The sequence below is a fragment of the Dermacentor silvarum genome, chromosome 5, assembly GCF_013339745.2.
Source record: "Dermacentor silvarum isolate Dsil-2018 chromosome 5, BIME_Dsil_1.4, whole genome shotgun sequence".
Taxonomy (NCBI): Eukaryota; Metazoa; Arthropoda; class Arachnida; order Ixodida; family Ixodidae; genus Dermacentor; species Dermacentor silvarum.
This window is the reverse complement of record NC_051158.1, coordinates 63393406-63418140: the sequence shown is the minus strand read 5'-3', so window position 1 is coordinate 63418140 and position 24735 is coordinate 63393406. Positions and strand designations below refer to the sequence as shown.

The following is a 24735-nucleotide window of genomic DNA, read 5'->3' as shown; positions in this document are numbered from 1 at the left end:
CGTGAGAGGTGCGTCGAGAAGTCTGAAGAAAACACGACGATGTCATCCAGGTAGCATAGGCAAATGTTCCATTTGAGACCACGAAGTATGTTGTCCATCATGCGCTCGAAAGTTGCGGGCGCATTACAGAGCCCGAATGGCATGACGGTAAATTCATATACCCCATCAGGGGTGACAAACGCTGTCTTCGGTCGATCGCATTCGGCCATGGGAACCTGCCAGTAGCCAGATCGTAGGTCCAATTACGAGAAGTACTCAGCGCCTTGTAAACAATCGAGTGCATCGTCAATGCGGGGTAAAGGGTAGTCGTCCTTCCGTGTGACTTTGTTGAGGCGGCGGTAATCGACACAGAAACGAATAGAACCATCTTTTTTCGCACTAGCACAACTGGAGAAGACCACGGACTCTGGGATGGTTGAACGACGCCACGCTCGAGCATGTCATTCACTTGGTCGCTGATTATACGACGCTCCGCCGCTGAAACGCGATAGGGGCGTTGTCTGAGGGGAGAGTGGGACCCGGTGTCGATGTGGTGGGAAACACTGTTCGTACCACCCAAGGCGTGTTCCGTACAGTCGAACGAAGAACGGAAAGTATCTAGGAGAGACAGGAGTTGCTCGCGGTGCTCGAGGGAAAGGTTGGCGTCAACGCATGAATCAAAGACTTCGGTAGCCAATCGGGAGCTTTTCGGAAATGGTGTCATGACGTCGAGCGAAAGGCCAGAAGAGGAGCCAGGCACGTCCAAACACTCCGACATGTCAATAGGTTCGACACAGCCGAGGCACTCGTCGCGAAGCAGAGTCAGCGGGTATTGGAACGGGTTGTCCCCTAGCATAATTGTTGTACCAGCGGCTACGTCAAGAACGGCGAATGGAAGTGGTAGAGATTTGCGGTGAAGAAAAACAGATGAAGGCGTGAACAGTACCGAGGCGTCGGGCGCCGATGGACACAACAAATCGACTGGTGTTGAAGTGCTTGGTGGCAGATCAGTATCGGCGTCGACAATAATCTTTAAGGGGGCGGGAGAGGCGGAAGGCAGAGTGGTGTTAACGACAGACAGAGCAGCTTCGGCACGGGCACAGTCAATGACGGCACAGTGGCGCGACAGAAAGTCCCATCCCAGGATGACATCATGGGAGCAGGAAGGCAGAACAAGGAACTCAATTGTGTAAACTACGACCTGAATAACGATCCTAGCGGTGCATGCGGCTGAAGGTTCGATGGGCTCCGTGGTGGCAGTACGAAGTACAAGGCCAGAAAGTGATGTGGTGACCTTTCTAATCTTACGGCAAAGAGTCTCACATATGACGGAAACCGCAGCGCCCGTGTCGATGAGTGCGAATGTAGCGGCTCCTTCAACCTGTATTTCTATAATGTTTTGCGGCGATAGCGGAGGTCTTGAGCATTTCGACAAGCGTGCAGCTCTTGCCTCCGAAGCTGCAGCATTTAGTTTCCCTCGTTGGAAGGCGGGCGACGACGCATCGGCAATATCGAACGGCGACGCGGTGATGGTGAACGACGGGGGCTGAAGTTCTGACGACCGGTCCAGAAGTTCGGCGATGGGTTCGAATCAGCATGCTGGTGGGATGCAGGTACCTGTGGCTCAACGACGACGTCCTGACGCGGCAGGCGACGGCGACAAAAGCGCGCCACATGTCCCGCGATACCGCACGAGAAGCATATCGGCCGATTGTCCCGCGTGCGCCAGGGATCTTGTGGCCGGAAGTACTGAGGGGGCATTTGAGGGACACGGGAAGCGCTGGGCGCGGTGGCGGCGCCGAGTAGGGGAGTGTCGTTGGTCTAGGACGCGACACAACTTCAGCGTACGTCAAAGGTGCAGCAATCTGAGCTGGTGCAGCACTCTGTTGGACTGGTGGAAGGGCCTCTGCAACCTGCTCGCGGATGGCCTGCTGCACGGCCGAGGACAAAGGTTGGACAGGCTCCTGGGTGAGAGGGAGCAGCGAGAGCTGGCGGGCCACCTCTTCACGAATGAAGGCTTTGATCTGAGGCAGGAGAGACCCGTCATCAGCCTGTCCGTGAGCAGTCACCAAACTGGAAAGGGAGGCCACTTGAGGAACAGTTTGGCGGGCGAGCGCTCGTTGCCGGCGTAATTCATCGAAGCTTTGGCAATATGTGACTACGGCTGCAACGGTGGTAGGATTCTTGGCCATGAGCATCTGAAAAGCATCGTCTTCAATGCCCTTGAGGAGTTCTTTAATCTTATCTTCCTCAGTCATCGTTCGGCTCACGCGGTTGCAGAGATCTATGACGTCCTCGATGTAACTAGTGAAAGTCTCGCCCGGCTGTTGCGCTCGGTGGCGAAGGCGCTGTTCAGCGCGAAGCTTTCGCACCGCAGGACGGCCAAATACTTCCGCGAATGCAGTCTTAAAGTCATTCCATGTCGCAATGGCTGCTTCATGGTTGCGGAACCAGAGGTGGGCGACACCCGCAAGATAAAAAATAACCTTGGTCAGCTTTGTCCGATCGTCCCATTTGTTGTTGTTGCTCACCCGTTCGTACGACGAAAGCCAGTCGTCGACGTCGGTATCAGCGGTGCCACTGAACACAGCCGGGTCTCGTTCACGAACGGCACCACAGGTGACTTGCACAGTTGACGAAGTGGGTCGCTCACCGGCGTCGTCTGGCATGGTCGTGGGGGTAGCGGAGGGCAGAGTGCGGCTGCGGAGTTCCAGGGCGAGTTGGTAGGATAGTTAGTATACCCAGCACTTCCACCAAATGATATGGGGTTTATTGGCGTTAGGTCCAGCTCAAAGAGCACCCGAGCAGTTCCAGCCAAACGCCAGCGCGAGGCAAAACCAGCGACACCGATCCGTTCGTCTTTCTCTTCCTCACTTCAGCAGCCATGCGACCACAGCGACGCTTGTGCTAACTTCGTCATTACAATATATATATATATATATATATATATATAAGATGGTTTTGCCTGCTGTGAGTATTATTTCTGCGGGTGAGAGCTTTATTTCCAGTATTCACTAATAAGTGTGTTTGTTACTGCAAACACGTGCGCTTATTCCGGTCGGGAGTTCTCACTTTTTTAATTATTGTATTTAGAATATTTATTTTTTCCCTTACATATATATATCGTAAATATATATGCCTATGTACCGTTCGATTTAATTACCTAGACATACATTGGTCATTCTTCGCGCCACGCATTTAATAAACCTGGCTTATTTCACTCTAATAGTGTTTTCTTCGATCATTGTCCCTGATCAATATCCACCAACAAGAAGCGCGTGTAAAATGACACGATATCAATAATAAAATTTTCTTACGTAGCCTTCATGGTGCGGAGATACCAGTTACTTTTAGAGGACAGTGGTAAAAACAGCAGTTCACCTGGCTAAACTACATTTGGCACAATCCGTCAAGCGCCATGGGCGCACCAAAGCAACTAAAACATTAAAAAAATGTACTGCACAGAGGTTCTGCGAGAAAAACTGGGCCTGCGCCAGCGTCCGCCTAGCGAACGCGCGCTCGCTAGCAGACGACGCGCTTGACAACGATAGCAAAATTGAAGACATCGCGTTGTATAATCTATGCCTCAAATATATATGTTTGGCAAAATGGTGTAAACATAAAGTTGCAGTTGAAATAAAGCCCTATTTTAAGAGCGTACTATGCGCAATCGGCCTCGGCGCCCGCAGCGAAAGTACGTTGAATATGCCGCGGAGCGCGTCTCCGCACCAATCCAGTTCGCTCGCAGCGCCCTCGCACTATTTTTCCACACGCGGCGCCTCAGCGGCAGAGCGCCGTTCGGCCCACTCGACCATTGTCTAGTACACTCTACTTTGAATATATAAGGGTTTTACCATTTTCTCAGTGCCCCCTGGGCAAAGCAGGAGCTCTATTGGCCAGCGCAAGCATGTGGCACACGCGGTGGTCGCGCGAACTAACGGCCCTGCGGTCGAGTCCGGCGACCGGTTGACCGCGTCGGCTGCTGCTGCAACGGCACTGCAGCTTAGTATTGCAGGAACGTTCGCTCGTCTACGTCGATTTATTGCTCCACTGAAAAGCTATACTGTGTAGTGAGATGATTGCGGACCGTCACGTTTGTTGACGTGCGGTGCGGTGAAGGATGGAGCCGTAGACGTTTAGGTTTGAAGATAACATATATTAGAACTAAGCACTCTGTAAAACACTATACAAACAGCACGACGCACACACCACACAGTGACTAAAGTACATATAACCCATGCATGCTACGTCCCTACGCTACAAGGTTCTTGCTCACGTCCTCGTCGTCTTCAGTAGAAGGAGACCGTGGTGGGACGACTTGGTCGCTGAGCAAGACGTAGTGGGTCGACTTGCCGCGATGCTGGGTTAGAGGTGGCGGCGGCTCGAACGTTGAGGATCGGCATGCGATCAGACGACCAGGAACAGTACTAGCCGGGAACAGTCTCGCGGGCAGGTAGTCGCCGCACAGGTCACCGACATCCGCAGGAACGCAACTGGTCAGGAGGTTGCCCAGCGGTTCACCCGAGCAACCCTCTCGAACCCTGGCTCTTCGAACGCCGTCTCCAACGCCTCTGCTGCGCTCGTGCCTTCTACCTCTTCTTTTTTTTTTTTTTCTCCGCCGCGCCACCTCGTGCTCTCTCTCTTCTTTCCGCGACGCGCCGCACATGTAGTCAATGTCGTCGTCGTCGTCGTTTCACCACACTACCCCTCACCCAAGAAAGTTGTTTATCTTTAACCAACTTTGCTCTGAGGAGTGGGCTTGCAGAAGAAGCACTGGTTTCACTAGCACTTATCGCACACACTTGAAAGTACACAGACTGTTCGCACTGTTCATACATTTCTAAAGCACACGCACACAATACACAAAAGCAGTAACCTCAACACATACATAAACAATAGTCGGTGCCATTTTGGGGACTACGAGACTCTGTTGAGGTAGTCGGCGCCAATGTTGTCACTGCCTTTGATATACTCGACAGTGAAGTCATACTCCATGACTAGCAAACTCAGCGGAGCACTCTGTTGTTTACATGCTTAGCGGAATTAATGTAGGAAAGTGGTTCGTGGTCTGTTTGCAAAACGAAACGCTTTCCGTAGAGGAACACGTGGAACTTTTGGATGGCCCATACAAGGGCGAGGCCTTCCCGTTCTATGGTGGAGTAGCGTGCCTCCCTGGGTTGTAGCTTCCGGCTTGCATATGCAACCGGGTGTAAGACCCCGTCATGGCTTTGCAGGAGGACAGCTCCCAGGCTTGTTGATGAGGCGTCTGTCCGAAGTACAAACGGCTGCTCTAAATCTGGGGACCGTAGAATTGGCTGCGCAGAAAGCAAGTGTCGAAGTTTGTCGAAGGCTTCCTGATGGCACGTCTCCCATGCGAGTTTGTTTGGTGCCCGCTTGCGAGTCAGGTCTGTGAGGGGTGCAGACACTTCGGAATAATTTGGCACAAAGTCTCGGTAATAACCGGTAAGGCCAAGAAATGAGCGGACCTCCTTTTTAGTGGTCGGCCTCGTGGCGGCTTCTATTTTCTCGAGTGTCTCCGTCTGTGGACGTAAGGCACCATGGCCTACAATATGTCCTAGAAACTTCACAGAAGTGAATCCAACTTCACTTTTTGAGGGTTTGATGGTCAGGCCAGTGTTCTTCACTTGTTGGAAAAAACGTCGGAGAGTATCAATATGTTGCTCCCATGTTTCTGTGGCAATCAGAACGTCGTCAAAATAGTGATAAATATTGGGTATGTCGTGTACTACCTTCCTCATCAGCCGTGTGAATACAGCTGGCGCGGTCTTGATGCCGAATGGCGTGAATCGAAACTGGTACAGGCCTGATGCTAACTGGAAGGCGGTCATCTGTTTGCTCTCTGGTTGCATTGGTACCTGCCAATACCCCTTCGTGAAATCGAACTTCGAAAAGTAGCGACACTTTCCTAGCTTGGCGAACATCATGTCAACCCGTGGAATTGGTTCATTGTCCGTAATGAGCACTCGATTTAGTTGTCTGAAATCGATGCAGAGACGCATGCTACTGTCTTTCTTCTTAACTACCACCACCGGCGACTGGTATGGTGAGTGCGAAGGTTCAATGATGCCTTGCTTCAGCATTTCCTGTATTTCCTCTTCGATGGCCTTTTCAACTGCAAAAGGTACCGGATATTGGCGTACGTGCACTGGCGCTTCCGTGGTCAGTCTTAGTTGGCATTCTACAAGATGCGTTTTGCCAGGAACATCCGAGAATATGTCTTGGAATGCACGCATCGTATCCTTTGCTTGGTCGCCTTGCTCTACTGGTAAGTCTGTGGCAATCTTTACGTTCTCGTACGTTTCTTTCTGCTTGAGTACAAGAAATGGAAGGTCGCTATTTTCAACACCTTCGCGAGTGTTGACCGCGGCAGCAGCCTGGTGTTTTGTCGGCGGCAACGACTCCCGCTCCTCGTACTTTTTAAGGAGATTGATGTGGAAGGTACCTTCTCGTGTGCCTAAGTCTACGACAAAGTCGATGTCGCTTCTCTTGTCAATAATAGTAAATGGTCCCTTCCAGGTCAGTATTAGTTTATTGTTGTCGGATGGGAGCAGAAGTAATACTTTGTCTCCCACGGCAAGGTGTCGAACCTTCGCCTTCCGGTCATAATATTCCTTCTGGGTCGCCTTTGACCTTCGAAGTGCCTCATGGGCAAGTTCGCACGTTCGGTGTAATCGTTCTTGCAGCTCCACAACGTAGCCGTACGTTGTTTTTGTCTCGTCATGCAGTTGGCTTCCCGACCACAGCTCCTTGAGGATTGCCATTGGTCCTCGTACGTAGCGTCCATAGAGCAGATCAAAGGGCGAGAAACCCAAGCTTGCCTGCGGGACTTCCCTGTAGGCAAATAACAGTGGGGCTAAGTATCGGTCCCAATCTTTCAGGCTTTCTTGGCACATCTTTCGGATCATTTGCTTTAACGTTCCGTTAAAGCGCTCCACTAGACCATTCGCCATTGGATGGTAAGGCGTGGTTGGTAGCTGTTTAAAAGACAGCAGACGGCTTAACTCTTTCATGAGCTGCGAGGTGAATTGTGTACCTCGGTCGGTTACTATTTCTCGTGGAATTCCGACCCTGGAAAACATTTCAAGCAATGACTCGGCAATTCTTTCAGCGGTGATGCTTGGCAACGCAACCGCGTCTGGATAACGGGTTGCAAAGTCCACCATAGTTAGGACATATCGATTACCACTGGCCGATATGGGTGACAGGGGTCCAATGATATCGATAGCGACACGCTGGAAAGGCGTATTGATTATTGGCGCGTTTCTCAGAGGCACACGTCCTACAAGATGTTTTGGGACGGTCCTCTGACAAATGTCGCAGGACTTCACAAACCGCATGACTTCTGCTTGCACACCAGGCCAGTAGAATTCTTCCGAAACCCTATCCGCCGTCCTCTTTGTTCCTTGGTGACCGGACAGTATGCCTTCGTGTGCGATCTTCAGGACGGATGCTCGAAGGTCCTTCGGAACAACCAGCTGTTCCACTTCTCTCTGTGTCGCAGACTTGTACCGCCGGTAGAGAAGGTCATTGATGATGACGAATATGGCAGTGGTTGATCGTGTCGTTTTAGTCTTGCCAACGTCCGCGAAGCAACCACTGAGGCTTCGGTCGTCTTTTTGCATTTTTGCGAATCTTTCGGGACCAACGTCCAACGGGCTTGGCATGACTACTGGCAGCTTTGGTGATTCTTTGCCACCGGATCGTGATACAGCAGCCACATCATCATCGCAAACAGGTTCGGTGTTGTCCTTGCAATGTAGACAGCCATCAGTACGTTTTTCAGGCTTTAGCGCGGCTTCGCTTCCAGGCAACTCGAGAGAGGGGCAGACGCCGTTGATATTGCCCAACACAACGTCATACAGCGGCCGTTCCATGCATATGACAAGTACCGTGCCCTTGTAGAACGGACAGTCGATATCAACTTCCGCTTCTGGAAGGTGCTGAGCGGAACTGTCTAATAAATAAACAGTCCGCGTTTTCCCACTAAGTTTCTCGGCTGGAACAAGTGCGCGTTTTACAATGACAGTGTCGCAGCCTGAATCTCTGAGAACGGTCACAGGCTGACCTTCCAGATAACCTTGCGCTGTCGGCATTCGTGCTGTCCGACGTATCGGGCCGACGTGGCTTTCCGCACCCGACCCAATCTTGTCACATCGGGTGTCTTCAATGTCTGTTGAAATTTGGCACTGTTCGCGCAGGGTGCTTTCTTGCGTTGTTTGGCCACGTTCATAACTGGAACACAAAGCCTCGTTGCGGTCCTTCGTGTTCTTGGGAAAGCTCTGTGGCTTCTTCCCTTTCACATTGTTCACGGGCCTACTCCCTGTGGCTCCAGACCAGCAATCAGACGGCTTATGGCCTCGTTTATTGCATATGAAGCAATGGGGCTTTCCTTGAGCGCTCGTTGGCTCTTTTGGCACCGTCCCGCTCTTCACATACGCGTTCTCTTCTCTGCCTCTCGCCAGGTGTGTCAGGCCTTGGGCTTCGAGATAATGATCTGCTGTTGCGGCCAAATTGCTCAAATCTTTACAGCCTCGTTCCTTCAAAAATACCGTGAGCTTCTGGTCGCACCGACGCAAAAATTGTTCCGAGACGATCCTGTCTCTCAAGGCGTCATATGTCCTTTCGGTTTTGGACAGTTCTTGCCAAGGGTCAAAATAACCAAGCAGTCTGCCTGCAAATTGGCGTCCTGTTTCGCCATTTTCGGGTGTGGCCTCTCGGAACTTGATTCGGTAACCCTCTTCGGTAAACCGGAACCTCTGAAGTAATGTTGACTTCAGCTTTGCAAAGTCAGTCGCATCTTCCGCAGACATGCGTCCAACAACAGTGAGAGCCTCCCCTGTTAGGCACAAACTCAGGGATAGACCCCACCTGTCACGAGGCCATCCTTGGTCAGTGGCTACTCGCTCGAACCTTTGAATATAAGCGTCGAGTTCATCCCGGGATTCATTAAAAGCTGGAATTAGCTTGTGCGGACTCCGAAAACCTTGACTGCTCGCGCTGCGTTCGTTTGGTTCAGCTGTGCCTGCTTGACTAGGTTGTTGCGACTCTTGCACGCGTAGCCTTAGCTCAAGTAACTGGCGTTCTCCGGCTTGCCGCTCTAACTCTCTGTCGTGATCCTCCTTAGCAGCTTCACGCTGTAGCGTATATCTCTCGCTTTCTCTCTCGCGCTCCTTCTCTATCCACTGCTGGAGTGCCTTTCCTGACAGTCCTAACTCTTTACCAAGACCTATCAGCTTTTCGGCATCCATCTTCAACCACCGCACATAAACAAAGTGAGACTCTCAAAAGGTGTTAAAGAGAGTTTTGTCCTGTCGCGGACGCCAGAAATGTAGTGAGATGATTGCGGACCGTCACGTTTGTTGACGTGCGGTGCGGTGAAGGATGGAGCCGTAGACGTTTAGGTTTGAAGATAACATATATTAGAACTAAGCACTCTGTAAAACACTATACAAACAGCACGACGCACACACCACACAGTGACTAAAGTACATATAACCCGTGCATGCTACGTCCCTACGCTACAAGGTTCTTGCTCACGTCCTCGTCGTCTTCAGTAGAAGGAGACCGTGGTGGGACGACTTGGTCGCTGAGCAAGACGTAGTGGGTCGACTTGCCGCGATGCTGGGTTAGAGGTGGCGGCGGCTCGAACGTTGAGGATCGGCATGCGATCAGACGACCAGGAACAGTACTAGCCGGGAACAGTCTCGCGGGCAGGCAGTCGCCGCACAGGTCACCGACATCCGCAGGAACGCAACTGGTCAGGAGGTTGCCCAGCGGTTCACCCGAGCAACCCTCTCGAACCCTGGCTCTTCGAACGCCGTCTCCAACGCCTCTGCTGCGCTCGTGCCTTCTACCTCTTCTTTTTTTTTTCTCCGCCGCGCCACCTCGTGCTCTCTCTCTTCTTTCCGCGACGCGCCGCACATGTAGTCAATGTCGTCGTTGTCGTCGTTTCACCACATACTGCTTTCGTACTTAAAGTTCATGGTTTTTACTATGAGTGACAGCTTCGCAAGCGCAGTACTAGTCCTAAGGGCGACGTGTACGCTCCAATTTGAACGGCTATATGCTATACTGCGAAGCTACTCCGACATCAGTTGTGACTGGATGTGCCCGCCAGATTAGGCAGTTCATAATCGCTAATGCGAGAGCGGGGTAAAAATAGGATACCTAATGAGGGAAGCAGAAAAAAAGAGAAAACTACCGGATAGCATAAAAAAGCCTTAAAAATTATTGTTTATTTGGCCATCTGCAAATGGAGAGTTCCCTTACATCCTATACAGGGTGTCCCAACTATCTTGTACCAATATGCAAACATATGCAAATGCCACGTAGCTGGAAAGAACCAGAGTAATGTTGTTTACCGTCGCTTGGAGATTTGGAGATACTAAGATTATTTTTTACATTCCGCCTAAGTACATAAATAATCTCAATTAATTATTCAACTTCTGAAATAGTATATTTAGATAAAAAGTGTCAATGAGAAGATTGTAGAGCAACATGAAAAAAGCCCTGATACATCTTTCTGCTGCTCAATACGCGCGGCTACATAAAGTGTTTTGCCGAGCGCAAAGACGCCCGAGAATACACGCAAAATTGCCGCGCGACTGGCCGCTCGAGGCTCTTTGCGTAAATTAGTGGGCTTCTTTTACGCTCGGAAAAAGTACTTTTATGTAGCACGTATTGAGTAACATAAATGTGCATAAGGAATGTTATTTCGAAGCGCAGAAAACACGGACACGAGAAGAGACGAAGACAAGCGCTTGTCTTCGTTTCTTCTCGTGTCCGTGTTTTTTTGCGCTTCCAAATACCATTGCATGATGACAGACCAACAAGCCGATATCGCCACTCTCGTGTATTGCGAGTTTTTCATGTTTCTCGACAATTTTCTGATTTACACGTTTAGTCGAATTAAACTTGAGAAGTTGTATAAATAATAAGGCTAATTATGTAATTAGGCGGAACGCAAAAAATAATCCGAGCATCTCCAAGCGACGAGAAACAGCATTACCTTGGTTGTGTCCAGCTAAGTGGAATTGCATATTTTTAAACCTTGGCGCAGGATAGTTGGCACACCCTGTGTAAACTAAAAATTTCCTTGTAGAAAGTGACAGTCGTATTGCGCGCGGGCCGACCCCCAAATTTCATTTGGCCCACCCCTACTATAAGCTTCCCCATGCATTCTCTACGGAGCCATATGCGTCCCTATGAGTATTCCCGATGATCAATCTTTCTAATTGTTCCTTATCTCTTGTAACGCTTAATATATTAAATATTATTATAATGATTAAACCTTTCAAGTTCGCCAATTACGCATTTGTGTGCAGATGCAAGGCATTACACTTTTCGCGTGACGTACATGTGGTACTCGCCAAAGAATTTTTACGCATTAAATGTAGCGCTTAGCTGTCGACTTGTAGTGGCTTGATCAACCCGGTGCAAAACACGTCAGCTTATCACATGCTCGACAAAAACCAGCCTGCACACCTCCGCAGACCAGCGCGAGCTCCTAACACTCAAAGCTTCGAACGAGCTTCTGCAGGTCGCAACAAATGCGCAGCAACAAAACCACACGGGACGCACCCGCAGCGAAGAAAGTGCGCAACCGGAAGCGCTGCCGGTAGCTGATGATGATGATGATGATTTATTGGCATCCCCTTTGAAACGGGGTGGCGACAAATAGTCACCTAGCCTGCTTGATTTAATCAGGTATACTACACATGTTCTTTATCTAGCATTTTTGGATACCCTTTTCAAAAATTTTGCTTGTACCGCTGCCTATGATTTTAAGAGATCAGGTCGTATCCATCTTTTCCCTCCTTTTTTTCCACCAGTACTCTAATCGTCTCTTGCTGATCTCTACGGCTGATCTGTTTATGTTTCCTTCCACTTTAAAGCCAAGCGCTTCTGGGAGTTGCACGTTACCTACGGTTCTCGCTGGGTGGATCCCGTCGCATTCCATTAGGATGTGCTGAGTGGTCTCTGGATCTTTACTGCAGCATACACATGTCTCATCTAGTTCCGAATATTTGTTCCGATATGTTTTCGTCCTTAGGCAACCGGCTCGAGCCTCAAATAGCAAGGCACTGCCCTTTGTGTTATCGTACAGATTTTCCCTTCTAATTTCTTTCTTCTCATTCTTGTAAATCTCCATTGTCCTTTTCGTTTCCATTCTTTGCATCCAATTCACGGTCTCTATTTCTCTCACTTTCTTTGTGATGACCCCTGGTTGTCTATTTACAGTTTCGATTATCCTGTACTTGGTTGCCAACTTCCTTGACCTCTTCCTCCATTCTGTGTCCACGCTTTTCATGTAGAGATACTTGTGCACTTTAGCCGCCCATTTATTTTCATCCATGTTCCTGAGCCTTTCTTCAAAACTAATCTTGCTTTGTGCTTCTCTGACTTCAAAAGAGGCCCAACCCTTGTCTCCATGCACTGCCTCATTTGTCGTATTACCGTGTGCTCCCAAAGCCAACCGGCCTACTGATCTTTGGTTAACTTCCAAACCCGCCAATATATCCAATTTTAAGCATATAATGGCATTTGCGAATGTTAGCGCTGGCACCATTACTCCTTTCCAGATTCCACGCACCACCTCATACTTATTGTGGCCCCACAGTGCTCTGTGTTTCATTAATGCTGCATTCCGCTTCCCCTTTATTTTCAGATTATCTTGGTGGTTGCTTGAGTAATTCTTTCCTTCGTTTATGTGTACGCCGAGGTACTTATATTGCTTCACTATGGGTATTACTTGCTGTTGAATTGACACCACGAAGTTACTCGTGTGGTCATTAAAGATCATAATCCCTGATTTCTCTGTGCTAAACTTAAGGCCTAGATTTGTCGCTGCGTTCCCACAGATATTCGCAAGTATCTGTAAATCTTTTTTATTGTCCGCTAGTAGCACAATGTCGTCTGCGTACATCAATCCAGGGACCTTCTGTTGCACCATTTGTCCATTACGCATGTAGGATAAATCAAAACCTAATTCGCTGTTTTCCAGTCGTCTTTCTATGCCCTTGACGTAAAGCGTGAACAACAATGGTGACAGAGGGCATCCTTGCTTCAATCCTTGGTGAATTCCCACCATTTCATTTCCTTTTCGGCCTTCCCATGCCACTTGTACTTGGTTGTCTCGATATATCTCCCTCAGCAGCTCCACGAAATCGTCATCTATGCCTTCGTATTGAAGAATATCCCACAACAATTCCCTGTCTACGTTGTCATAAGCTCCTTTAATATCTAGAAATGCTACCCATAAAGGTCTTTTCTGAGCTACTGAAATCTCTATGCACTGAGTTAGTACAAACATATTGTCTTCTAAGCGTCTGCCTGGCCTGAACCCATTCTGTAGTTCCCCCAATACACCGTTTTCCTCCACCCACTTCGACAGTTCTAATTTTATGGCTTGCATTGCCATTCTATATATCACCGACGTTACTGTAACTGGCCTGTACGAGCTCGTCTTATCCTTATCTCCTTTGCCTTTGTAGATGAGATTCATCTTGCTTTCACGCCATCCAACGGGAATATTCTTTGTTCTAATCACTTGCTCTATGGCATTAGTCAGCAGTGCCTTGCTTTTTGGACCGAGGTTTTTGATTAGCTGTATTGGGATTTCATCGGGTCCTGTTGCCGTGTTGTTAGGGACATTTTCTGCTGCCTTTTTCCAATAGATGCTTTCTATGCTGAATTTTGATCTCTCAAGCCTCTCTGTTGTTGCTGGATCTGTTGTCTGAACTACACTTTTTCTCGTACCGAAGTTATGCTGATAACGTCTGTGATGTACTGCAGCGCATCATCGCCTTCATAGATGTTACCGTCTTCATCCCTTATAGCCGTTTGCGAGTTTCTAGTTGGAGCTCCGAGTGCTTTTATATGGTTCCAGAATCTTTTTGGGGCGCCTTTGTCTCTTTTGTGAATGTTATGCACCCAACGTTCACTTGCGCATTTAATTTTCTCTTGCACGAGCTCACTCGCAACCCTTTTCTTTTCTCTGTATGTATTCCATCTAAGGAGCACCTCTTCTTGTAATCCCAACTTTTTGGCTTCTCGATGAACCCTAGATGCCTCTTTACGCTCTTCTATAGCTTGTTTAATTTCCTTGTTCCACCACTTACGTGGTTTCCTCTTTCCAATCCAACAATTCCTCTTTACAATCCAACAGCGCAACTCGATCGCAGCGCCATTAGTTCTCGGGAACGCCGCGGGGCCCATGTTTTCAGCGGAGCTGTGAAACAGAGTTGGTTCTATTAACGTTGGTAGGAACTGCCAGAGAAGGTCAACCGAGCGCGCCAGCGCCTACCCTCCTCCTTTCGATGGGAAAAATTTTTTTCCAGTCGCAAGTTATAAAGGTAGAAGTCAGCGTGCTATACCTTGTGGTTGAAGTCATTGCCAATACGGGAGCGGATGTCATGGTTCTCTAGGAGAATGTGGTGTTGGCTGGGCAAGCTATGCCTTAGCGTATGGTAGAGCGAGCTTCGGTGTTAGGCGGCAAAATGACGGCAAAATTGGCTGTTCTGCCATTGTCTGCGTGTGGTGCAGAACACAGCGCGCCGATAGTTTACGCTCTGTCGAATAAACTCGCTGACACAGACTAGCTGATTTCAGCGGATACTTGGCGGGAGGTGTAATACTCGCGTTAGGTAAACGGATGTATATCAGAGCAGTCTATAGAGTCAGGGCCCAAAGGAACGGATAGTCCTAGGCAGCCGTCGGTTACCGTTCAGACAAACTCCGGTCCCGAAAAATTATTTCAAGCGTCAAGATTTGACATCACAGAAAGGCTACGTAGATCATTGCCGCCACCGATACCCACGGAAGCCCACCATTGTATGCGAACATAAAAAAAGAGAAATACGATGTTTCAGCGAGGCAGAGGTGAGGAATGCAGTCGCACCATTCCCGTACGTGGAATGGGCCGAACGCATGACAGGCTCAGACACCAGAGCAGCCGCTTACTATGGGGGATCGTGGCCTCACACATGTGGGCACAGTGTCGTCCGTTGCGAGACTGCAGTGGATTTGACTTCTTTTTTGTCGTCGGCAACGCTATGAAAACATTGAACGATTGTATTTTATGTGTGCAGTGTCATCTTTTATGTCGGAGCATCGACGGCAGTATCGAACAATCGCGCATGTTGTAACACAACCTTCTCTCATTACTTCATGACGACTAAAACCACCGAGAACCTTCTATCACTTGTCACCAACGGCGCACTTTTCCGCCAAATGTTCTTTCAGTTTTTTATTCGGGGTAATGCTGCATGAATTTCTTTCGTTCTTTGTGAATCGTGTACATCAGCTGCCGCAGTGCACACTTGCTGCGCATACTCGTACAATGGATCTACACACCTTGCAAACTGTTACACGTTTGCAATTTTTTTCATTATTTTATTGTACGTTTTACTAGGTGCTATTCTTGTTTATTCTCATGTGATTTCTACCGTGTGTTGTGTTTATGAGTGCTTTCTTTATCTTGTCGTTTTTTAACAACTCTATAACGACACCTCGTATTTCAGAATTTTGAAACGCTTTGTAGATACTAACACCACTCTCCTCTTGAAACTTGTTTGGCGATTTCAGTTATTTGAAGAACCTAAATATATAATAAAATATTATATCAATAAAAACAAATAAATAAAATGCAACGTTGCATTGTCCAATCTTCCACTTCCTCATATGCAAATCTGCAAGTAGTGCATTCCCATGAATGAAGCGTTGCTTCCACACCTAATGAACTGCATGCAGCTGTGGTTTATCTTGAAAACCCTTGATTTTATTTCCAGAGATATAAAGGTTGACTTCCAAGTAAAGGAGGCGAATGGGGTGACGAGAGTCGATCTCAAGGCTATAAGATACAGTAAGAAAACATTATTTGGCGAACATTTGCTACTTTGACAGTATCTATCTATCTATCTATCTTGCTGGCTACGACTTTTTGCTCGTATGGTCGTTTCTATAACTTTGCATGTACCAAAATTGGCATACTATGACAAGAGTATATGACTAACATAAGTGAAATGTTATGACATGCTTCTCATGTAGATCATGAAACAGCCGCCTACGTCTTGGTGCTCTCATGATCGTTTCGTTAACTTAGTAGGTACCAAAATTAGTATAGTATGACAGGAGTGCATGACGACCATAAGTGATAGGTCATGACATGCGTATCATGTAGGTCATGACAATGACAAAGCGTAAACGATTCACACTGAAAAACCACTGAAATGGGTTCGGACGTGGGTACAAAGTGAAGGAAACACTACATGATGCTGGTAGAAGTCATAGTCATGAGCATGACTGGGCAAAAATGACTGACTCAGGGAAAAATGATTAACACTGAAAAACCACCTGAACGGGTTCGGACGTAGATATTAAGTGTGGGAAACAGTAAAGGATGGTGGTAGAAGCCATAGTCACGAGTATGACTAAGGCTTTCGCACTAAGGTCTCTTAGGTGGAGCTAAAGGGACTCCTGAGGACTCATGACATGCGTGTCGTGAAGGGCACGAAAGAGCTGCCTACGTCTTGGTGTTCTCAGGGTGGTTTCGTTAACTTGGTAGGCTGACCGCACACTGCTTCGCATAACATCGATTCCCACAGGGCGTGGGATCGGCCGGCGTTTTTAATTAATTTTCTTGCTTCATGAATAGCAAATAAAAATATTTTTCAAACATGTGTGCAGTTTCAATTGTTACGCGCAGTGTTGGTATGAAAAATTTTGATTCTACGCGCGCGTTCACAAAAATATATACACCGCCCTTCCACTCCGTGAAGATGGTCGAACAGCAAAGCTGTGTTAGTTACACCGAGTGTTGCGAGTGTTGCATGGGCATCTGTTGCACGCGATGAAAGTGCGTAAACACAAGTAAAGACAAATCTACAACACGAACTTATATTGAAACGTTGCGAGGCGAGAACAGGCGGTGACTTCCGCCGTTACTCGACGAGGGGCCAGTTCTCTGGTCCAAACCTGCCGAGTCGCCGCCTTAGGCATCGGCTGCAGTAACGGACACCGCGCGTGTTAGACGAAAACGCGGGAAAACGCGGAAGGCGTCGGCAGCAGCTTTGCGCGTTATCCGAAAGGGCGCGCCACACAGAAACACAATCTCTTATACCCATCTCCTCTCCTCCTCGCACCCAGCGCGGCCTCTCATTCGTCGCCTCCTCCCCCAGCGCACCTCTCCTCCTCTCCCGGTCACGTGACCTGCCCTCGTCCGGCGCGGCTCTCATCCTCTCCTGGTCACATGACCTGCCTGACTACGGCGGACGGACGGACGGCACAGCCTCGGCCTGCAACAGCTTCGCTATTAAAATTCAAAGATATTGGTGTTTTGTTGGCCACTGAATCTAATGGAATGACGTTCTCAGTTGTCTTGACCTATGCAGAATATATATGAAATTTTTTGTTTAGGTCAACTCTAGAAATTAAAAGTGGTGCGTCACATAACGAACTAATCGTAAAATACATATTCAAGAACTTCCTAGATAATAATAGTAGCGCTCAATTCAGTTATATTCTTGTAGTGTGATATTAGGTCAACAGAATTTTCATCAACTGAACAAATTTCGCCAAATTTAACAGGGCGTAAATTGAGAATGCTGCGAGAACGCGGGGAAGCTGCAGCGGCCGCCAAGGCGGGCAAGCGTACGCAGTAGCTAAGCACAGTAAGGGTGAGAGAGATATATACGGACTGCGCTCCGGCTTCCGAGAGTGATGCAGCGGCACCGGCTCGCGCGCGTCACGCCACTGCCTGTCCGACGACTGCCCATCTCGCCCCACGGCGTCGCATTGCCGTATCCAGTCCGTCAAAGCACGCTGCTGACGTGGCGTCGCGGCTATGCCCTCTCTCCTCACCCAAGACTTGGTGCGCTGTCATGGCAGTAGGTGTTCGCATTCAGCCCCTCTGCGCCATCGAGGGGCACTCATGAGGTGGCGTCGGAACCAATGGGAATTTAGGTGCCGTTTCGATGCTACAGACGCCGCATTTTGGGCTCCATGGGTCATTTGATGCTTTCGCATTAATAGAGTAGAGCAAGTGGCAAAACATTCGCGGAATGAGAAAGCAATAACCCAAGTGATGTTGATAGTGTTTGAAATCGTACGCCATTCAATTGTACCTGAAGGTCAAATTGCCAATGAGGCTTTCAACGTTGAGGCCCGTAACCGTCTGTAAGATTGTCCGCGCCACGTGGGAATACGTTTATTGAATGAGGGCTGCACAATTCTACACCTCTACAATGCGCTGTGCACTCTTCATTTACATTGCGTGAGTGTTTGGCATACAATTTCAGGACGGTTCTGCGTCACGCTGCCCTCACTTCATGCTCGATTTAGCCACAAAACGTTTTGTTTCGTTACAAACTGTAAACTGCTACATGGGGTCATCACGGCGATCTGCCTAAAATTGAATATGAAACGCCATTACTGCTGAAGCGCTTCACAATATAGAACTTGCAAGGGCGCTTTTAGGAATGTGAAATGAAATGGGACACGGAATTTGTTCAGCAGGGAATATCTTTAAGGTGACCATATTGGTGTCAGAAAGCTTGTGATAGAATTTTTTATGCGTACTGCGCCGGACGAAAGTAAAGTTTTTACCTACCTACCTACTGCGCGGAATTCCGGATAGAAAGTTAGAGAGACAGAAGAAAGGGGAAAGGCATGGAGGTTTACCAAATGGGAAGATCCGATTTGCTATGGGATAGACAGTGAAATTGTAGGATCACATAGGCCACCGAAGTTACATATTGTTTGCTCTTGCATTATTTCCTTCGATGTACATCACATTTATCCTTCACTATATTATAGTGTCATACACGTGGTGTTACTCTGGGCAAAATAGCATTATTTTAACAAAGGTGTGCCAATTTGAAAAGTCTGACTCTTTGTCCTCTTCTTATCTTCTCATTGGTAGAACGTGTATTGAGAGTATTGGCGGGTATTTATCTAAGCTCGCCGAGCCTCGTGCTAATTGGGAAATATACCACATTATGATGAGCGTACAGCAACAAATGACATTTAAGTACGAAGTTTCAAGAATAATTAGACGCTGTGGTGTATGTGGTAGGAAATTCGATTAGTATATTCTACTAATGCTCGAAGAGGACGATGACACGAGCAGAATAATAACACAGATTAGCTACAATGAATGCATATAAACTTGCCGAACTCACAGTAATTCTATTAGAGCACCCGCTCTATTATTATTGTCATGCTGCTTGGGAGAAGAAATATGATATTATTGCCAACATTATTTGTATATATGTGATGCCTGTCACAATAAAAAAAAAAAAAAACATTGACCTACAGCAGCAAAAAGCGTTCCTCAGAGAGTCATCAAGAACATGTATCTCCCTACGTTGAAGTGAGACGGCCATTTACACCTCAGTGAAAACTGTACCTTGTATAACCTAAGCATTGTATTTAGGGTAACGTTCTTTTATTGCGCATGTGCCATTCGAGAGAAAATGGCTCAAAACAAAGCAAACCTTGTCGCTCATCCTTCGCATGAGGCACTGAAACCTGTGCCGAATATTTACCGCAGGGGACTGAATGAAGCTTACACGTTTACACATGGTGCGTTGTTTTAGAGGTTTTGTGGAAGTGGAATCGTATGTCGGTCAGACCGCACAAAACATTTATATACGCACTTCAACTATACAGGAATTTATACAGATGGCTTTATTCTGTATAAATTTTGGGCACTTATTGACTCTAACAAATATTTCACTGTACTTTTTTAGTTGAGCCAACGGAAGATGCACCAAAAGAGTTTCCTCACAGTTACGTTGTGTTGAAGGCTGCTCAGGATTGCCTACTGGTTTCATATGGCCAGGCAAGTAATGGTAAGAGTTTTGCGCATCGTATGAGCGCAGTGGTAGGGAATCTTTGACAGAGCACAAATCACCCAGAAAATGTATTACCTAGCGGGACGAGTGTCATCTGACTGTGCAGTGGACGGCGTGACCCACATATCGCTACTTACTTTACATTAAGGTCTCTTGCGCGTGGAATATCATTGTGCGTTTTGGCGGGAAATTCTTTTGCATTTAGGAGGGATGTGGAGGGAGTGGTTGCTATTCTGAGACACTGAATTAGAGAGGCCACAACTTCGACTCCCAGTTGTCATTCCTGCGTGAGTGCAGGAGGGAGGCTGCAGGGAATTTTGTTTACGTCGTGTCCCTGTGTAGCTCCTATATTGTGATACTGCAATTCGCAACTTTGATTTGAAACATTTGTCATCCTGAGTAAAGTTCGCATATGTTACAGGCTTTCGTTGAGTTCCATGAAACGCTAAGACAAACCACTTTTAGCTGCGAATCCGTGAACAAACTGTCATTAGTACACATCGCAAGTGTTCTGACAGAGTGAATCAGCAATATCACGCTTCATGATAATGAATTATATTGCGAAAAAATAATGAACCACGTGTGCAAGTGATCCACACAATGTGAAAAGGCCGTCGCAAAGAATGAAACATTATTTTTGTGCACACTAAGATAAAAAAAGTGTATCCCTTACTGTTTTAGATGAGTCTGGATTCGCCACATATATGAAACACTTTGGGGGAGACAACCGAACTCTCTTTCGCCAGAGAGTCCCAAGACTATCTGTGATTTGTACAAGGTGGTTACTTTACTCCTCACGCCTTAGTCATGCACACTCTTTTCTAATAGTCTCCTGGACCCTCCCAAGAGAGTTGCAAGACTACTGCTGACGGAGCTTGTTAACTTTTCTAGATCAGTCAAATGACTCAAGATAAAGGGTCACATGGCCACTGCTGAAGGAGTCAGGTAACTGTTCTTGATGAGTCTGATGACTCTATTAGTGTGTGTCGCGTTACCCCCATAGAAAATTATGCGGAATTTTTAATGATGATCCTATCTTGCAAAAAATGGCTCTTTTTATAAAGTCAGACCAGTATTAAACTTTTTGATATATTTTAATGACTACAACCGGATTCCAAATACCGTTTGAAACCTTAAAATAATTCACTTCCAAAAATATGTGTTCAAATACAAGTCACCGGGCGGTATTGCAATATGTGTTATCCATACTTTGGAACAAAACCTGCACTGGGAAAAAGAAATAATGTATAAAATGTTACAGTGATAACATAAAAACAAAAGCTTATTCTATAATCAGCCAAACAGGGCCACTATCTACATTCTATAACATATTTCAACAGTTCAACGCGTATAGCCCATCAGCTACTAAAGACGTTTTTTTGACCAATTGAAACTGCTTCGTTCAGGCACGAGCTCCAAATATTAAGCATAATTTTACACTCTTCTCCACCAGCAGAACAAAACAGATGCCATATACTTCAGAGACACTGAAAAAAAGGTACATGATAGTGCAGCATTCGTTCAACGTCTTATTTGATGCCAGAGGTACGCTATTCGTGAATGGAAAGAAAACATAATTTCATGCTGAACAATTGATGCCTGTCCGGGCTGCATTTGAGGATCGGCATTGCCCGAAATTTAAATCGCATGAACTTAACATCATGCTCAGAGTCAGTGCCACCAATAGAGCCCAAGTAATTACTCGAAGACGCAGCATAATAGTGTGGTCGACGTATTTCACACAAAAGCTCAGGTACCCGAGTACCTGTCATCTTTGCGATCAATGGATGCACATCGCTAGGCACTCGGTCAACGTTGCCTCCACTATAAAAAAACCGCTCAACAGAAGTGTCCCTTCCGGATTACGTCATAGATTGCACGGCTAGTGAAAAAGTCGCAGTTCCCCCGAAAGGCGTCGCATCGATTGCAATTACCAAGCCGTCGCCGAAGTAGAACGCCCCCCATCTTTATCCCCTCCCCTAGGTGCAGAATATAATCAGCTTTCATCAAGTGCACATGTTGAAGACAACAGTATTCTGAATATGTGAGCGGCCTCAACTGATGTTTGCTGAGATCACCCATATAAACGTCTGAAAAGTCATTTAGTTACTCTGATTGCCTCTCTGCGCGGCCATTCCAGATTTTTTAACACGAAAGTGTTTTATGCCGGGGTCCACCAAGACTTCACTGACGTATTTCCGTCACGGAAATACGTCATAGAACATAATACAAAGAAAGAAACCAGAAGAAAAAGTTCCACAAACATGCAAAATTTCGAAATCGAACCCACGACCTCTCGGTCCGCGACGATAGATCGCCGAGCGTTTAACCCATTGCGCCACAAACGCATTTGCAGAGAGCTACACAGACGCGCCTTATATATCTAACACTCCTCCGTGTACCCGCGCTCTTGCTCGGGGCGGTGCCGCCGCCTACGAGCAGAAAAGTGAAGTACTGCATTATGACACTAACGCGCACCGACAGTGAACGCTTCGGTGGTCTCAGCACTACGACGCCTCGATGCCAGCATTCGAAGGGACGCTGGCATCAAGAAGCACTACCAACGCCACCTAGGTGGCGTTGGTAGTGGCGTTCACCGTACTCAGCACAGCGGAGCGTGGCCTCCGCAATTAGCTCTGAAAATGTTTCTGAAGTTGATCGCGGAGGCTGCAATTACGACGCGCTGTACGCGCTGATTTGACTCGGTGACGATTCAGTTACGTGCTTTGTCTTGCGCGTTGTATTAGTGTGTCAGTTACGTGCTTCGTCTTTCGCGTTGTGCTAGCGTGTGCAGCGTAGTGCAGCTTCCATATGCACGAGGGTTGCTCATGGTCATCGACGTTGGTAGTCGTGATGGACGAGACGTGCCACCAGGCGTCAGCGTGGGTGCATCAACGCCTAAGGGCGCTTTAGCCACAAAACACCAATAGACATTATATATCAATGTGCAATAAACATTACACTACTTCTGTGAAGACACGTTTCACTTTCGTGTTCTATACCGATTCCTATATAAGAGGGATCAACCACATTTTTTTGTATTATAATGTTTGATTGTCATTTGCTGCTTCTTTCAGGAAAGCGAAAGTGTTTACTATGGGGATTATCAGGAGAACATGTCAACAATGGTACTGAGTGCTTTGAGGTACTCGACTTGCTTTGCACTCAAGACATGTACGATATGACGGAAACTGACGGTCCGTGCCAGCAATACGATCGTGACGAAGAGAGACATAACAAGAAAGCAAAGCAGGATGAAGAAACACTTTAGCGCCGTGTCCAACAAATTGGTGAAAATAAAATAGCATTGTCAATGTACCCTCAGCTTCGTATAGCACGAACGCAATACTAGTGTCTTTACTATGGATAGGCGCTTCGTCCTGGCATCACGTGACATATGCTGTTTCAACCAACAGCTTGCACAAATGATGCTGAATGTGTCGGACTCCGTGTGATTGTAGAGGAAAGTGGTTGTGAATAAAAGCCGAGTAAGGATCCCCGAATGGTGGTGGCGTGGAGCAGAGGTAGAATACCCGGCTTCAAATCTGAAGGTCGTAATTTCGAATCCTACTCCAGTCCACCACATTTTCAGGCATGGAGTGGTGCCTGAAACCGGCAAGAAATAAAAAAATATATCGCCGAGAGCTAGTGGGGCTATACTAGTTCAGGTGCAACCAAACTAGGAAGGCCCACTAAGCTTCATCAAAGTCACTCCCTCACCAGAACAGGAATTGGCCTCCCTGGTGCAGTATTCGGCCACTACCGCCCTCATGACTCCGACAATTAACTCATGGCCCTCAGTTCCCAGTGGCTGCGGAGCACCTGACCAATGCGGCAGTCAGACCTGCTACGCGGCAGAGGGTGCTAAGAATCTCTGGGTCAAGACAGGCCACTAATGGAAACTGAACCTGCCAACGTTCAACACGCGCACCCTCTCTAGTGAGGCTAGCTTAGCAGGACTATTTGAAGAATTTCCAGGCATTTCCTGGGATATTATTGGCCTTAGTGAGGTTAGAAGAACTTGTGAGGCTTACACAGTGCTGACTAACGGCCACATCCTCTGCTACAGAGGTCTTCTAGATAAGAAAGAATCCGGGGTAGGATTTCTAGTGCATAACAACATAGCGGGCAACATTGATAAATTCTACAGCATTAATGAGAGGGTAGCAGTCGTCGTAATAAAGCTGAATAGTAGGTACAAAATGAAGGTAGTACAAGCCTATGCCCCAACCTCTAGTCACGTTGACGAAGAAATAGAACAGTTTTATAAGATGTTGAACTAGCAATGAGAAAGGTGCAAACTGAGTACACTTTAGTCATGGGCGACTTCAATGCAAAAGTGGGAAAAAAACAGGTTGGTGAGCAAGCAATTGGCAACTACGGCATCGATTCTAGGAATGCAAGAGGAGAGATGTTAGTAGAATTCGCGGAAAGGAACAGGCTCCGAATAATGAATACCTTCTTCAGGAAGCGCAGCAACAGGAAGTGGACCTGGAAAAGCCCTAATGGAGAAACAAGGAATGAAATAGATTTCATACTCTCTGCCGATCCAAGCATAGTGCAGGATGTAGAAGTGTTAGGTAAGGTTAAGTGCAATGACCATAGGTTAGTGAGGTCTAGGATTTCTCTCAATTTGAAGAGAGAGAGAGAGTGAAATTAGTCAAGCGGAAACAGGCCAACCTAGAGGCAGTAAGGGTAAAAGCAGACCAATTCCGGCTGGTGCTTGCAAACAAATATGCAGCTTTAGAAAAGGAAGATAAAGACAACATGGAGGTAATGAATGAAACCGTAACTAGGTTGATTTCAGAAGTAGCAATTGAAGTAGGAGGTAGGGCACCAAGGCAACCAGTAGGTAAGCTCTCCCAAGAAACAAAGTATCTAA

General features: G+C 47.3%; 1 protein-coding gene across 1 annotated transcript in view; it reads left to right on the top strand.

Annotated features, from left to right (window-relative positions):
- LOC125945651 (uncharacterized) overlaps positions 1–23160 on the top strand; it is a 47098-nt gene extending 23938 nt beyond the window's left edge. Inside the window, exons 2-4 of the mRNA XM_049667859.1 lie at positions 15789–15862; positions 19749–19850; positions 22931–23160. Coding sequence (XP_049523816.1) covers positions 15789–15862; positions 19749–19850; positions 22931–23124 — 370 coding nt within the window. The 3' untranslated portion in view covers positions 23125–23160. The remainder of the gene's footprint in view (positions 1–15788; positions 15863–19748; positions 19851–22930) is intronic.
- The last annotated feature ends 1575 nt before the right edge of the window (positions 23161–24735 follow it).